The sequence below is a fragment of the Trematomus bernacchii genome, unplaced genomic scaffold, assembly GCF_902827165.1.
Source record: "Trematomus bernacchii unplaced genomic scaffold, fTreBer1.1, whole genome shotgun sequence".
Taxonomy (NCBI): domain Eukaryota; kingdom Metazoa; phylum Chordata; class Actinopteri; order Perciformes; family Nototheniidae; genus Trematomus; species Trematomus bernacchii.
In genome coordinates, this window is record NW_022987313.1 from 12,160,741 (window position 1) to 12,175,208 (window position 14,468).

General features: G+C 41.4%; 1 protein-coding gene across 4 annotated transcripts in view; it reads left to right on the top strand.

Moving 5' to 3' along the window:
* The window catches only part of ralgapa2 (Ral GTPase activating protein catalytic subunit alpha 2), a 100,511-nt gene that overhangs the window by 28,731 nt on the left and 57,312 nt on the right, over nt 1-14,468 (top strand). For 2 of the 4 annotated variants that reach the window (XM_034125445.1, XM_034125435.1), the window contains exons 5-21: nt 886-929; nt 1,018-1,198; nt 1,347-1,462; nt 2,244-2,382; nt 2,911-3,119; nt 3,990-4,235; nt 4,474-4,656; nt 5,417-5,551; nt 5,641-5,789; nt 5,888-5,999; nt 6,355-6,592; nt 8,381-8,560; nt 10,931-11,053; nt 11,761-11,846; nt 11,943-12,033; nt 12,260-12,433; nt 14,182-14,349. In XM_034125445.1, coding sequence (XP_033981336.1) covers nt 886-929; nt 1,018-1,198; nt 1,347-1,462; nt 2,244-2,382; nt 2,911-3,119; nt 3,990-4,235; nt 4,474-4,656; nt 5,417-5,551; nt 5,641-5,789; nt 5,888-5,999; nt 6,355-6,592; nt 8,381-8,560; nt 10,931-11,053; nt 11,761-11,846; nt 11,943-12,033; nt 12,260-12,433; nt 14,182-14,349 — 2,574 coding nt within the window. Of the gene's footprint in view, nt 1-885; nt 930-1,017; nt 1,199-1,346; nt 1,463-2,243; nt 2,383-2,910; nt 3,120-3,989; nt 4,236-4,473; nt 4,657-5,416; nt 5,552-5,640; nt 5,790-5,887; nt 6,000-6,354; nt 6,593-8,380; nt 8,561-10,377; nt 10,525-10,930; nt 11,054-11,760; nt 11,847-11,942; nt 12,034-12,259; nt 12,434-14,181; nt 14,350-14,468 lie in introns of all 4 variants that reach the window. The other 2 variants (XM_034125459.1, XM_034125452.1) reach the window with 2 other exon arrangements.

Here is a 14,468-nt window from a genome sequence, read left to right on the forward strand (position 1 = left end):
TTTGTCCCATGATCCCATGCTTCTTTACATTACATCAAAGTCAGTGTTTTATTATTGTTTTCATTGAGAGACCCATAGCGTCAGAAACAACACACTGTGCGTTTGAACACACCACTGGAGAACATTCATTTTTCGCCCTAGCATGATGACCATTTTATCCTCAGTCCTTTATTGAAATCTCCACAGCACACAGAGACCTCATAAGTACAGGGCTGTCTGCAGGCTGTCAAGAGCATGTCATTACCCACACACACAGAAACCTCTTCCGCTCAAGGTATTTAGCAATCAGAGCAATGTCTCATGTGATTACAGCGGAACCAGATTGCCTTCATGAATGCATGTCGCTGCCAACTGATGTTAATTTTCATCAGGAAAATGTGAAGCCTTGCCACTCTCTCTGGTTTGTCAGCCATCAAGGTCAATTTGCCACAGTGGAGATTACAAGCGGGTCCTCCATAAGCTTTGTACTGGCTGTTGTGTTTCTGCTTGCCGTGTAGACTTCTATTGAAAATCTCTTTTTTAGTTTCTAACAACCTTATCCACCCTGGTCACACCCCATCCCGCAGGCCCCTTCCACAAGAAATACATTAATCATTATGTAGTAAAAGATAATAAAAAAGGAAATTAATTATACAATACAATACAAAATGTAATTCATTGTAAAAAATAAAAGAATCATAATACATTGTAATATAGAAAATAAATAAAACAAGGGAGACAATAAGAAATATGCAAGTATACGAATAGTAAATAGTTAATGGCACCAAGGCTGATGTAACACTAAAGAGTCCCGGACTTAAAGGGCCAGTAACAAGGGACGTACACACAGGAACATGCACACGCACATCTAGGTTGTACATTAATTTGTACTTCTATTTTTTCCAGGTTCTATTCTGAAAAAGCTTCTACACACTGGAAATTCATTCAAGGTAAGTGCTGTTTTCCTTCCCACATGATGCACTACACCACTTCTCTTTTATGTATCAGTTAAAATCGTCCCACCCTTCTCCCGTGTAGATCCGCTGCGAGGGGATCCGTCTCTTCCTGCTGTGGCTGCAGGCCCTGAGGGACAACTGTGCCGAGGAGCAGTTCCTTATCTTCGCTTGTCTGGTGCCGGGATTCCCCGCTGTGCCCTCCTCCAGAGGGCCTTGCACCCTTGACACCATCATTTACAACCCCTTCTCCAACCCCCCTGATGGTGCATATGAATATTCCTACATGTTCAAATTAATAATGTGGAAGTCTGAAACATACTAAACTGATATCCAGTTGTGCATATTCCTTTTAATTGTTAACTCTCATTTCTTACACTTCACTCATCTCTTTGTATGTGTGGATCTGAGCAGCCAAGGTGGTGCCTGAGGAGATTACCCCCCTGGTCCCGGCTGTGGTTGGAGAAAAGGTTGCAGAGGATCAGACCTGTTACATCCTCGAGACTCTGCTCAAGTACATGGTCATCCAGGTAACAACTACTTATGATTGGAAAAGACTACATCTCTTTTTGCCAGATTATCGGTGTGTGTTTGTTATAATGTTGATGTCCTTTATCACAGGGTCACATCAGTGGCACAGGTCATATTCTAGTGAAGGGCTGCATATAACAAAGGAGGGACATGTGTTTATATGTGTTTATTGTATTTTTGTCATTTCCTTCGGGATAAATAAAGCCCTATCTCATCTTGTGTTTGTGGCTCATGGTTCACGGCACGATGCATAATGGGCCTCCAAAAGTTCGATTTATCTTTTTTGATCTTTTTTTTTGCGTTACACAATATATTTTGATATTACTGCAATAATTGTTTGATGCAAATGATCATACCAATGTGATACCCTGCTTTGAAGGGTCTCCTAAATTGTTCTCAGCAAGGAAGGACTTACAGGGTAAAATAATCCTTCCAAACAATGCATCTGTATTGCACCTGTATATGTAAAATATACCATCACCTTGTATACTATGTGTCTGTTGTCATGGGCATGGAGTAATGTGAGGTTGTTTATAATCCCTTTGTTCTACAGTAAGATTATAAAGCTAAATGATTTATCAGTAGTTAAGTGCGTAAAGTTCAAGTCTCTGAATGTTGTGCCTCGGCCAAACCATTTCCCCTTCTGTGTACTGTTTGTTGGAGGAACCTTCACAGTATTGTGTTGCAAACAATGCACTGCAGATCTCTGAGTGATGCTGGAGCCTTCCTCTCCTCTCCCTGTAGCCTGACCTTGTCTGCCTTCTGCTCTCTGTCTGCCAGGCCTCCAGTTTAGAATGGAAGAACAAAGAGAACCAGGACACAGGCTTCAGGTTTCTCTTCAGCCTGTTCAAGAAGTACTACCTTCCACATCTCTTCCCCTCCTTCACCAAGCTCACAAATCTCTACAAGCCTTTACTAGGTAAGCTGACTTACAGTATACATGCTGTACACTGTATTTGGGCTGAAGCCTCTTTAAAGGAAATATGTTGCACACTAACTACACACTGTAGTTAAACTCAAGAGCAGCCATTTAAGCATAACAATCTCAATTTGACCATTTATCTTGTGCAAGTGTTCAATGAGAATTAGTAAAAGGAGAAAATGATCTGTAGGACGTGGGGACAGTAAGCATATAATTACAGATATATTTATTGTGACAAAATCTTTAGCATATTATTAAAACATTTGTATCGTTACGTTATAAGATCATTACACGCAGAAACACATAACAATTTGAAACATTATTTATAGAATAATTTAAAAATAATGAGTATATTATTTTGGGTTGTCTGTAACCCTATTCAACATGCTTCTTGTTCAAATCCAGTTTTTGTATTATTATTATTAAATAAGTAAAACCATTTTGCTCTTCTCCTTTTCTCCTTTTGTCCTTCCCCTCCCTCTGTCCCCATCCCTCACTCTTCACTCTACTATATTGCTCGATTAGACCTCCCCCACCACAGACCCAAACCCTTGTATGTGCCAGTGACGCGGAACAATGAGAGCACCTTCTGCACCAGGGACCAGTACCTGTCCCCCCGCGTGGCCTTCATCACCTGGCTGGTCACCTTCTTCCTGGAGAAGAAGTATGTGAGCAGTGCTGCTGCGGCGCAGAGCGCCAAGAACGGCACAGAGGTCATTCCCAAACTCATCCAGGTGTGCACGAGAATAACACCCTGTTTATTTCTCATTCTGTCACTGAGGAGGGAGGCTGTTATGAAGGTGTTGTTGCAGCAAAACCCCTGAGCACAAGCTGCAAGACACCTGGCCACAAAATACTGAACACACGTATCACTTAGAAAATAGTTTCAAGAGTTGCAAACACCATTAAAATACTATAAAACACAAAAAGGGTGTTTTATTCATGTTTCAATTCAATTTGTGAATGTATGTTATGACAGTGAACTAGAATAATTGCTTGCGGAAAAGTTTTGATTAAATATTTTTTAACCAAAAGATATTAATATCTAAAAGTCTAATAAAACACACAGTTGTAGCATCACCGCTCATAATCCCTTTTGAAGTCCTGAAAAGTATTAAAATACTTTATAGAAGATAAGATCTACTTCTATTTATCCCAATTTGGTAACATTTTTCATCTCAGCAGCATGTAAACAAGGCATTGTACACAATGTGAAAATTAAAAAGAGTAGAAAATATAACATCTCAACATTTGCAAAAATTAAACAAAAGTAAAACATATATAAATATTGACGGTGAAATTGTGATTGACCCTTTTTGGCATTGTGCCTTTACACAACACTAAATTGAGTTACAGTTTTATGGGGAGGGAAAGAGAGGAATTAAATCCAGCATTTATTATTTGAATTGCATGAAGGTGAGAAAACATTTGAACAGTAATGACCAATACAGTATCTCATTCCCAGAAAATACCATAAAACACAGATAATTGACAAAGGGAATTCTAGTCAATGAGACTCTAGTGTCCAATTACTGAATTGTGCAGAAGCGTCTGTGCAGCAAACTAAGGTGACTAATTTCTCACTGTGTCTCCATTGTGCCCAGACTGTCACTGCGGGCAGTAGCAGCCAGGAGAAGGAGAAGGATAAGACGTCAGACGGGGATACTAACGGGCCAGCAGGGGAGCCGGAGAAGAGCCACTCCAACAGCAGCACGCTGTCAGACCGCCGGCACAGCGACTCCAGTCTGTGTAGCATCGAGGAGGAGCACCGCTATGTGTATGACATGGTGCACGCCATCCTTCTGTCCACCAGAGACAATGTGAATTTTGTCAACGAGGTCTTCCACCAGGTACAGGGCCAACAAGAAACATGTCTTGATTTGATGTTGCAATAATGAATACAATTGCAAGTATTATTTTGGGTCAAGCAGACTGAATGAAGACACTGTGATACCATGTACTATGTCGCCCTCTGCTGGCCATTTGATAACATAGCTAAAAGATCCCTTCTATTACCAGGCAACCTTTTTCAAAACCATTCATACTTCTGTAAAAGCTCAAATTAAAAGTCCATGTTTTTCCCCTAAGGCCTTCCTGCTGCCGTCTTGCGAGGCATCAGCAACCAGGAAGGTGATTAAAGTGTACAGGAAGTGGATCCTGCAGGATAAGCCCAGCTTCATGACGGAGCCTGAAGTACCGACTCCGGGAGAAGAGATAGATGGCCGCCCTGAACAGATACTCAGCTCAGAGGCTAACAGCATGCACGTACAGGTACCGAAAGCCAAATATAACAACTTAGCATAACATACAAGTATACCTATGATGGGTTTTTATTGTAAAAAAGGTCAAGAAATTGGTACCGTTGCCTTTTTTTGTGTGATTTTGCTTCCATTACTGATATAAGCTAAAAAAATAACACTACAGTGGTCTCAAAGTAGCATAGATAATCAAGCCATGACCATAACATATTTATACTAACAAACATGTGTGGTCTTTGCTATTTAGTAAAGGATTTGTCAAAATATCTTCGCTATTGCCTACTGACAGTTGTTGAAAGTTAATTTACTCAAATACTTTACCTAAGCACAATGTGTTTTATTTGTACTACTTTATATTCTACTCCATCACATTTAAGAGTAGAATTACACTTCCCTGCATTTATCTATTTAATTACTTTGCAGATTGAGATATTATTTTATAATATTTATAATAATAAATAATAAAACAAATATATTTTAATATCAGAATATACCAATGAACAATGTATGATATATTACAGATTTAACTATCCAGCAGTATATACAGAAATTGAAATAAGCCCAACCTTTCCCAGCTTCAATATTAAAAATAGGAAAACATGATTGCATAAATAGTTATAATCCAGTAATGTAATATATGATTTTGAAACGAAGCATTAGTGACATTAGTAGTTTACTTTTTACACTGTTGTTTTGCTACTTTTGTTTAAGTTAAAGCTCTGAATACTTACTGCCTACTGACCAATTGACTGGTCTGCTTTCTCTTAAACCAGTCGGCAGAGAGTCACGGCCACAGACGCTCGTCCAGCTGGGGGAGGACTTACTCCTTCAGCAGCGCCATCAGCAGGGGCTTCTTCACCGAGGCGCAGAACAGGGACGTCAATGCTGGCATCCAGCCCACACTACAGGTCTGTCCCTGAAGATCACAGCATTTAGGAACTGGAATCAGAAATTCATACTGTTGACTAACTTCCTCTTGCTTTTTGCTCGTGTGGAGGTGTTCCTGACCAACTCCTCCAATGTTTTCCTGCTGGAGCCATGCCAAGATGTAGCTAAACTCCTGGATAACCAGGTGGAGGTGTGCAAGGGTGTTCTCAGCATCTACCGGCACATGATCATGGAGCACACGATGAACACACAAACTTGGTCAGTGAGATATTCTGATAGAGTTATTCCTTTGTGATTCTTGAATGTTATTTTAGTGATCAATTCACCCTTTGGTTTTGATTGACTTTGTTCTGCAGGGAGCAGATGCTGCAGGTACTGCTGAGGATCACAGAGGCAGTGATGAAGAGGCCACAGGAAAACCAAAGAAAAGACAGCTTCGCTGAAAGTTTAGCATCTATACTTTTTAGGGTATGTCTACAGGTGCCTTTTACATTCACTGACTAACAGGGTTTGCTATTCATCACAGGCAAAAAGGGAGTGAGTGTGGATGTCTTTCCTCCAGCGAGTAGTCCCTCACTGTAGTTCACTATACAGAACATTCAATGTACATAATTCTATGCAATTTCCTTTACAATTATGATTTGTTACTCAGTAACCTATATTCACTTGTTGTGTGTCTCCTGGTTGGATTGACAAAAAGCCAAAGAGACACTCTACCAAATGAGATGTATCAGTGTGAAGACCCTGCTGTCACATCTTATCAGGGGATGGGATTCAGAGCTGTCTGTCCATGCTAATACATCTCTCCTCGTCTCACATTCAGACCATCATCGTGGCGTGGGTGCGAGCCAACCTGTGCGTGTTTATCTCCCGGGAGCTGTGGGACGAGCTGCTGGCAGTGCTGTCCTCTCTCACCTGCTGGGAGGAGCTAGTGACGGAGTGGGCCAGCATCATGGACTCGCTGACGGCTGTGCTGGCGCGCTCCGTTTACGGCCTGGACATGGCCAGCCTGCCTCTGGACAAACTCAGCGAGCAGAAGGAGAAGAAGCAGAGAGGACGTGGTGAGAGGGGGGTGGGGGAATGGAAATTGGGAGTGGTAGAATTTGGGTGAAATTTTGTTTTTGAAAACTGACTTTTGGGAAGGTAATGCTGGTTACTTTACAGCTTTGTTTTGTCATACACTTTACTTTAGGGTGGTTGTTTTTATTCTATCACTTTAACATGAAAAATGTATGTTAATTATTGTCACAATGTTCTAAAAACAATGTAAAGAAGTATTAAAATACCTAGGGATGCTCCGATCGCCAATTTTGGGGCCGATCGCCGATCGCCGGAATCAGTATCTGCCGATACCGATTGCCGATCCGATCGAGTGGGCGGGGCCTAAATGGAAGATTTAAACATCACTTTAAATCTTCCATTTAAAGTGATGTTTAAAACTCAGTTAATGCTCATTCACTGGAGCTTCCACAAACAACAATCAACTTAATTATTACATTCAAATTATGTATATTATTCAAGTTTACATTCACTTTGGATAATACCACGGGAGAAATTAGCAAGCTCTCTCCCCCTCTCTCTCCCCCTCTCTCTCCCCCTCTCTCTCCCCCTCTCTCTCCCTCTCTCTCCCCCCCTCTCTCCGTCTCCTGACAGCCCGTCAGTATCGTCTCATGCAGCTCGCTGATCCAGTAATGTGTGAGGCCGACAGTGAAGAATAAACATATTTATAACTAGTTTAGCTTGTTCCAGAGGTAGATAAAATAGCTAAGTGTGTTAGGTCTAACTCTCAGTGTGTGTTTCGCTCCGCTCACCGCCCGTCACAGCGGGTGGAGCTGCAGGGTTTCTGCTTCACACACACGTTGCATACCGCTATTTTACTGTCTTTTTCGGACACCTTAAAATAATGCCAGACCGGTGAAGCCATTTTGGCGAGCTTGTTTTGCCGCGTACAGAGAAAAGTGTCATGTATTTTACGTCATGCGATCGGCCCTCGCGATCGGCATGTTTAGAGAGCACCGATCGATCGGTAGAGGGTGAGTATCGGCAGATCTCGATCGGTGACCGATCGATCGGAGCATCCCTAAAAATACCCACATTTGTCAAAAATCCCCTTGCACTCAACATCATTTTTATAGATCTGGCTGAGATTTCTGAACATGCCAGACATCTATATCTATATAAAAGATTACAATCTATGTGGCCTTTACATTTCTTTAGTCAATCACTACAATTAAAACACAACAACTTCAAATATAAAAATGTGTCTTGCAGACAGGTAGAACACACAGAGACTTAGACACACAGCTTCAGGTACAAAAAACATATTTAAATGCATGAATACGCAAGTTACATCAGGATACCAACATTATAATCAATGGAGGAGAAAAAGCAGAACTTCTGTCTTTTTCCAGCTATGCAGATGTAGATTTTCCCTTTTTCTTTGTTTTCCACACGAAATGAATACGACATAAAAACTGCCCAACTTCCATCCATCAGTGTGCACTGCTGTCAGCCAGAGTGACACTTCCACTAGTGGTCGCCAAAGTCATTCATGTTCAAATCCTACACAGTGTGGATTTGACAATGAGCTCATTCAGATACAGCTAAGCAACAAGAACTTTAAGAAAATGGGCCATCAGACATTGACAGCTACTACATCAGTGTGTGGGGTGTTATTACTACAGTGTTTTAATGGCTATGATACCATAATCACTATAACGGTTAACCCTGTTAACTGTTTTGCATGCCAGTAGATGTTGTTGGTGCTAAATCCAACTATCAAGCTGAATATACATTTTAAATGTACTCTGACACCTCATGAATCAGCAAGTGTTGTTCTCTGCTTGCAGGTGCGCTCCAGGACTCCCAGAAGGCAGCAGCAGTGGCGCGTTCCTTCTCACTGAGTCGGAGAAACCAAGGGGAGCAGGGCGTGCCGGGGGGGCAGGAGCCCATGAGGATTCGCTCCGCCACTACGTCAGGAGCCCCCGGTGTAGAGAAAGCCCTTTACAATGTCCGACAGAAGGCCTCCGGTGAGTACCTGGGGTATTAGTAATAGCATTAGTATCGTGTGTTATATTATATACCATCATAGCAGGCAATAATATAATACAAAGCTTTTATAAAACCCACTGTAAGTAGGCTTCTGTTTTAATCCTCTGGCTTTGTGTGGGCCTACAACAGTACTGATAAGCCCTCGGAGCGCAGCGTCAGGTTTTATCAGACGTATTGACAGGTCCGTGTACACGTTGGCCCAGGTGTCACTGAAAGGCCCAACAACAAAGACAAAGAGGCCAGCAGATGGCCCCCATTGTTCCCCCTCACATGTCACCGGCCAATGTCAACATGTTTCCATGTCAGCTCGATTGCGGGCATACAGCACAATCCCTCCCCCCCCCCCCGTCCACCGTCCACCGACAGCATGTCAAAGGCCATCTTTGGACACTTATTGTCATTACCTCAATTCAGACATAGCAAACACCTCTTATCTGATGGGAGTGTGGCAGGCTAATTATAAGTTGAGCTGGAAGGCAGTAGGGTAGTAACTAGCTGCAGTGCCTGTCTTGCTCGTCTTAATTTTGTCTAGACAGAATCTTAATTTGGAGGATAAAAGACGGAGACGATGCCTTTTCCTTTCTTGGCCTTCCGCCTCCCCAATTACCACCGACGTACTAAATTGACGAGCTTGTTGAGCTAGGAGCAGATGTATTTGTGCCTGAAGGATGAAGTCTTAGAAGGGTGTTGTGTGTGTGTGTTTGTGTGTGTGCTGACACATCTATTATGTGTTTCGTGCATGTTTATGCACCTATTCTGTTTATTTGTATCGAGCAAAGATGGACATTAAACACTACCGCTTCAAATTCCCTTCCCTTTCTTTGGCCTAATTGGATTTCTCCCACATTGATCTTCAAAGGCCCGCAGCCCTCCTCCCCACTCCTCAAGAGAGGGCCCACACATCAATTGCACGGCAGTTTTTGATAGTTTCATTAAGAGTGTAATTAATGCTCATTAATATGCATAAATGGGAAGCAGTAGTGGGCTGCAGCGCAGACGATGCATCTCTCTTACTGAAAGGCATAATTAAAGTGTGCTGAAAGCGGAGAATAGAACTGTCCTCTTTCATTGCTCTCTTTGAGATAAAGCCTGAAGTGCTATCCACACACAATGGCAATGCCTCAGCATTGACAACTGTCAAAACTTGGCTCTACTTCTGCATGCAAATTCAAACTAATATTGTTCAGAGATCGTGTCTTGATAATAGGGAAAAGGCTGGTCATATCATTATGGCACTCATTATGCTTTCACTGTTACAATGACCCAGTTAAACCAGTTCTTGATCTGCCAGCCTTAGGATGGTTATCAGGTTCACCTTAAGCTCAATTGTGATGTATACCAAAAACAAAAATATAAAAAATAGATATTATATTGAGATAAACCATTCCATTTATTTTTCTTATTACATTGAATTTAATTATTTGTTTCCGATTGGGAAATTCAATTGGACTTAATTGCATGAAACTAAGACATTTTTGCCCATTACTCGAGAGTTAATATGCTTAGAATGAAAATGCACAAAGATGACTTATAGGATAACACGACATTTGGACTCCGACAGTAATTCCATTTATTTTCCTTTTGCTATGAACCTTATTTATAATTTCCTTCATAATCAGATGTAATGTATTTCTGTGTATAACCATATGTAGATCAAACTCTGTATCTGCTGTGCTTTATTTACTCACTCTGTACTCTGCTGTTATTGAATTCTGTCTCCTTCCCTTCACCCTTTTCTTCTGTTTCCACTGCCTTTCTTTCTTTTTCCTCTCCTTTTCTTTTTCCGTGATGGAAGCTAAGCGAAGCCAGTCCATCAGCAACTGTGTTCATCTGTACGAAGCTTTGCCCAATGCTAAAAGCGTTCCTATGCTTCTCCACACTGTGAGCTCTTTCTTGCCTGGTATCTCTTCTGGTAACTCTGCTTGCTCTCACAGACTCTCAGGTAAAGTGTGTTCTGAGAGCTGCGTGTGTTGATGTGTTTGTGACCTCCGCCCTTCCTTTCAATCCATCTGTCACTATCTGTTATAAGCTGTCAGTTCCCACGTCTGCTGTCACTGAGAGGTTTATGTTTGAACAGGAACTTCACTGCCCTGTGTTTTACTTATTGTAAAGTGTGTTAAATCTCTAGGTAGAAATACAGTCTTTAACTAGAGTATGTCTGCGTCACCACTGCATGTGTGCATGTCATTATTTATCTCCAAAGTTCTCATGAATATGTTAAATCTTCAGCTTTACTCTGTTTTAAATCCTTAAAGACTACACATGAGATGTGAAGGTGTGTGTTGTGCATGCTGTTTGACTCTTGTGTCTCTGCCTGACTCCCTCTCTTCTGTTCTCCTGTGTGTCAGACGTGGATGAGGGTCAGCTGTCAGAGTGTGGGGGGGAGGAGGAGCTGGGAGGCGGGGATAGCCCTCTGCCACGTAGCAGCAGCACCTCCGACATCACCCAACAGCTCTCTGACACTTTACCAGGTACATACAAACAACACACTGAATTGTTCTCCTGACACCTCTGATATTAAAACCTTGGCCTCGCACTGGGATTGTTTTAAGAAGAGATTTAGCTGAACTACCTGTAACCCATTGGTTAACTTCAAAGGGAAAAGTCATTTGCCAGTAAAGTTTCTCTATAATGAATCACAACCCCTTATCATTTAATTCAATCCAATCTAATGACTTAAATCAATAGTTGTTTATCCTTTAATGTTTACTATATTTCAACAGTGGTTAAGAGACTCATATCCTTAGCCTAACTAAAAATTGAAATATAACAGTCTGAAATTATTTTTTAAAAGTGATGAGTTCAAAATGTTACTTAAGTTAAAGTACAGCAATATTATCAGCAAGATGTAGCTAATGTTAAAAAAAAATACTCGTTATCCATATAGGCCCCTTTCACAGTGTAACATAAGACAGTTAGTGTTGCCGTGATTGTTTTTTAAAGTGTATACGACTGGGTAGTACTGTGTCACATCATATAGAAGTGTAAAAGGAACTCACGTTTATTGTATTAATGATAAATTGAGTAAAACCATTTCCATTGATAGTCCGTCCCTGGATGTTAAAATGGAACACGTGTTGTCGAGGACATAAAGATAGTCGTAAAACAATATAAGCTTTTAAGATAACTTAATTGTGTCTTTTTTTGTCCATTTGAAATACCCCCTGTCACACTCCAGCCCAGAAGAGAGAGAGCTCCCCTACTTCCTGTGGCTCTGATAGCAGGACGTCTGAGGGGAAGAGAGAGGGCAACGAGCCACCAGTGGTGAAAAGAATCCTCTTAATATATGGTCTTAAATTAACTAAATAACATTTATCAATAAAAACATATTTTCTTAAATGTTTGTTTCTGTTTTCCTAGATCCTCATCCGGCGCAGCAGCAGTCCAACTGAGACAGAGGTCACTGCTGAGGGACAGTTAAACCAAGCAAGACACAAGCTCAGAGAGAAAAGTTAGAGATTACATCACTAATTATTACTCTAATATGATAATCGCTGTGTTTTAATGTATATAATCCACATGAAGATTTGCTCAATCAGTTAATCAAACATGAAAGTATCTAACAGAGGCCATTCTTTGCATGTATTAATGAGTCAGTCTTTAAACAGCAAATGCCTTCCTTCTACTCTGTGTTCAACTTCTTTAAGTCCTTTATCCACCTCATTCTCTCCACCCAGGTGAGAGTGTAAGCAGTGAGACGTCCAACGGCTACCTCAATGAAGCTGAGGTCACCTGGCAGGCGTTTGATGAGGAAGCGGACACTCAGTCCACACAGTCGGCTCACATGGACGTGACGGCGGACCCCCAGAGCCAGGGGAGTCTGCTGCTCAGCCATAATGAGGCTCTAGCAGGTATTGGGACGGATAAGAGTTCACCTTGAGTGCTAAGAGAACAGATTTGGGTCATGATTTATTCAATATGTCTATCAACTACAATCAGTTTGAAAAAAATTACAAGGATACAGAGCAAGGTTAACCTATATCACTCCATCGCTCTGTACCATATACCATAAACCTGTTTGGTCCTATTCAAATATTATATATATAAATAAGTGTTGAGTTTATAAAGGCTTAGGACTTTATGATGGAAGTATGTGACGGCCCGCCCAGGCTCTATTATGTGTCAAGTCGTTGCGGCTATCTTTTGGTTGATGCTTTCAAAGATTTGGTGATGGATTCAACCATTTTCAAACATTCAACACTTATTAGAATGAGCAAAAATCCCTTCAAAATCCCACTTTAAGAAACAAATACTTGGTAGCCCCACGCAAACATTCCTGCTGCAAACTTTTTAAATGAATAGATTTCTGAAAGATTTGCATTTTTTGGCATTTGGATATCAAGCCCATTTGTTCTGGAAACTGCTGTCAATGTACTTAAACCAGCCATATATCCTCTGAATTCCCTAAATATATCGTTTGTGGTTGTAAAGTAACATGAAGTTGTGATTATCCTAGAGTTCAAAACAGCTAATGTTTATACAGTGAGCTCAAGTTTCCCAAAATCACTACAATGAAAGGGCTTCATTGAGGACGAACATCATCAAACATCAATACAACTGGGCCTAGTTCATTCCCAAAATGGTCAGATATCCAGACAAACACAATTTATGCAATTCCAAAACTTTAGTAACCCTAGTGCAGAAACCATTGTTAAAAAAAGCAAATAATAACACATTTATACAAAAAAAAAAAGCCATGTTTTCTTGCCCCAAACTGCATGGAATCAGTGTAATTTGGCTTGTCTGTAAAGGTTAGACTTGTGGTTATCCAGAGAAACCACTTTCATCAAATATGTATCTTGATGCAAATATAGCAATGCCATTTTGTCCCTCTCAGAAATGTTGCCTTATTTAGGAGCAATATTTAGTCTCTTTCCAGACAAGCTAGCATGACATCATTGATACTAATGAATTCATTGGATTATATAGTTGTATATACTACCCTACCCCTAGCTTTAAAACTGAAACCGCTACAAAGGTAGGTCGGCTGTGGAAGAGGTAAAAACAGGGTTAGCAGTACAGCCGTAGAATTTGACCCTGTTTAGAATCCAAACAACTTAACCCCAGATTAGCTGTTAGCCATGCACGCTCAATAATGGAAGATGAGTTGAAAGATTTCAGCAGTTCAGCGAGTTCATCTGAGGTGTGTCCCATCCAGCTGCCTCCAGTTACCTCACTGGAGGCGACAATGGATTAGCATTAGCCAGGTAGAGTGACCCGCTGAGGAAACTTGATCATCAGTATCTGCTACAGTACCTCTCTGGCTTAGTCATTTCATATTTAAACCTGCTGACAGTATGTGTTTGAGTTCATTTGGACATTTTGTGAAGGCTGAGTGGTCAGCGGCCTACTGAAGTATTTCTGTCATTTGTATTTTGATAGGAAAATAATGAAGATCGCTGAAACTCTTTAGCTTTAAATGTGCCCACCCCTCAATCATTATTGATGTTGAGATTCTGTTCCCCCCCCCCCACCCTTGCATGTGAACTTGTGTCTGTGTTGTCCCACATTGTGATCATCATGAAGTTGTCACTCTTCCGTTGTCCCTGTGCTCCCCTCCTCAAACCCAATTTGATCCCTTCCCCCTTGTCCTTTTTAGGTCCCGAGTATCTCCTCCCTCCCCACTCTGCACCCCCGTCCTTCCACCACCACAACCACTACCAATACCCCCAGCACCCGCCCGCCTCCCCGGCCCTGCTGGTGCACACAGAGTGCCCCATGGACGACACCATGCATCAGTCTGTCTTACACATGCCACACCACCTGGGTACTGCTCCCTAGCTGCTACTCATCATATAGACTCATATACCATTGACTCTCCATGCTCTACATTTCTCCAGCCTTACCTTTACTTCCTTCACTTACACTACATTTATCCATGTTGTT